This window comes from Monoraphidium neglectum, assembly GCF_000611645.1.
Source record: "Monoraphidium neglectum strain SAG 48.87 unplaced genomic scaffold scaffold02709, whole genome shotgun sequence".
NCBI classification, from domain to species: Eukaryota; Viridiplantae; Chlorophyta; class Chlorophyceae; order Sphaeropleales; family Selenastraceae; genus Monoraphidium; species Monoraphidium neglectum.
This window is the reverse complement of record NW_014010919.1, coordinates 1-1,652: the sequence shown is the minus strand read 5'-3', so window position 1 is coordinate 1,652 and position 1,652 is coordinate 1. Positions and strand designations below refer to the sequence as shown.

Below are 1,652 nucleotides of genomic sequence, written 5' to 3'. Positions count from 1 at the left end.
CGGCAGGGCGGGGGGTTTTCGGCTTTCCGGGCCCTGCCCCGCCACTCGTCGGACGGCGGGCGCCTGGATGCGTGTCGCTCAACGCGTGGACCCACCCTGCCCTGATTTTGCGCGGGACACGCAGAACCAGGCAGGGTGGGTCTGTGCATTGAGTGCCTTGCCCTTATGACACAACTTACCCCTTGCTGCAATGCACACACAGACACACACACACACACTTACACACACGTGCATCCCCATTCCGCCAGGCAATACGACGAGTACATCGCCAACGTGGACATCAGGACCGAGTACGTGGATGACAAGAGCAACCACCAGAGGGTGATCTACAAGTTCAGGTGCCGGGGGACGATCTGTTTTGGGGGACGACCGGAATCGAGGTGTTTTGTGTATATGTTGCCAACAGTGTGTGTGTGTGTGAGAGAGAGAGAGGGGGGGGGAGAGTGCGAGGATTTGGGCCCCAACCACAAGCCCTCCTCAAGGCTCCCGCCACCACACACCCCCCTGAGAATCCCTCTCGAGCCCCCTCCTCCTCTGCAACTTCCACCATGTACAACATTCTTTCCGCAAACGGTCAATGTTGTTGCACACACTGATGACGTCACCACCTCCCCCCTCCCCCAGGCCCTACGTCTTCGAGGGCATCGACACCATCGAGATCAAAAACGCGACCCTCATGCCCCAGCGCGTGGTGGATGACATCATCAAGACCTGCCTGCCGGGCCACGCCTACAAGGTGGAGATTGGGCTCATGGACAAGGTCCGAGAGAGGATCGAGAAGTGGTGGGTGGCGGCGCTGATGATCTCTTACACACGCACCTAGCGTCACACACACACGGTACATACCCCCGCGCGCGCACACACACACACACACACACACACACACAGTACACACATGCGCGCGCGCACAAACAGTGCGTGCACTCGCGCGCACGCGTGCACAGTGCCAGAGGGTTTGAGGGTTTGAAATTTGGGGGCGTTGAGGGTGCGGCGGCTGTGCATGAGGCGAGGGCTGGGAGGCGGCCAGGGAGTGGTGGGTGGCCGTGTCGGGGCTCTTGCAGGGAGCAAGGCATCGACCGCCGCCAGTCCTCCGCGCGCCTCCCCCCCTCCCACATACACACGCATACAACCATTGCGCGCCCGCGCTACTCGATTGCCCCCCCCCCATCCCTTTGAGGCCACGCGCCTTCACCCTCCCGCCCCCTCACGCTTCTCTCGCTATCCCCCCCCCCAAAAAAAAAACAAACCTCTCCCCGGCAGGTACCAGGACCGCGGGCTGCCCTTCTGCTACGTGGGCTACTTTGATGGGATGGAGGAGGGAGTCCTGCGCGCCAACGTGATAGAGGCCAAGATCAATGACGTCGCGGTGCGGGGCCCAAGCGCGCAGCCGGCCCCCCCTGGCCCCTCCAGATCTGGGCCCGCGAACCAGATTGCATCAGATTAGATCAGGCGCAGGAGGCTCCGAGCGGGGCCCACGGTCCCGGCCCCGCATTCTTGGATTGATGGTTGCGAGGCAGCAGGGGTTTTTGCCGCTCGCAGTGTGTCGACATCGCCCCCCAACCTCCCTCCGATCCAGCAGGACCCTGGATTTTCCTAACAACAAACCAACACGCCTCCTAAAACAGCCCTCCCGCAAACAACTCCCCCCCTTG

At 62.0% G+C, this 1,652-nt stretch overlaps 1 protein-coding gene across 1 annotated transcript; it reads left to right on the top strand.

The window, feature by feature from the left end:
- Window positions 1-67: 67 nt before the first annotated feature.
- Window positions 68-1,366, top strand: MNEG_11363 (chloroplast membrane translocon; the record flags this gene model as incomplete). The annotated part of the gene is made up of 4 exons (XM_014040164.1): window positions 68-135; window positions 249-338; window positions 625-783; window positions 1,261-1,366. Coding segments are annotated over 4 exons (423 nt in total), but the record flags the coding sequence as incomplete, so codon positions are not given.
- Window positions 1,367-1,652: the final 286 nt, after the last annotated feature.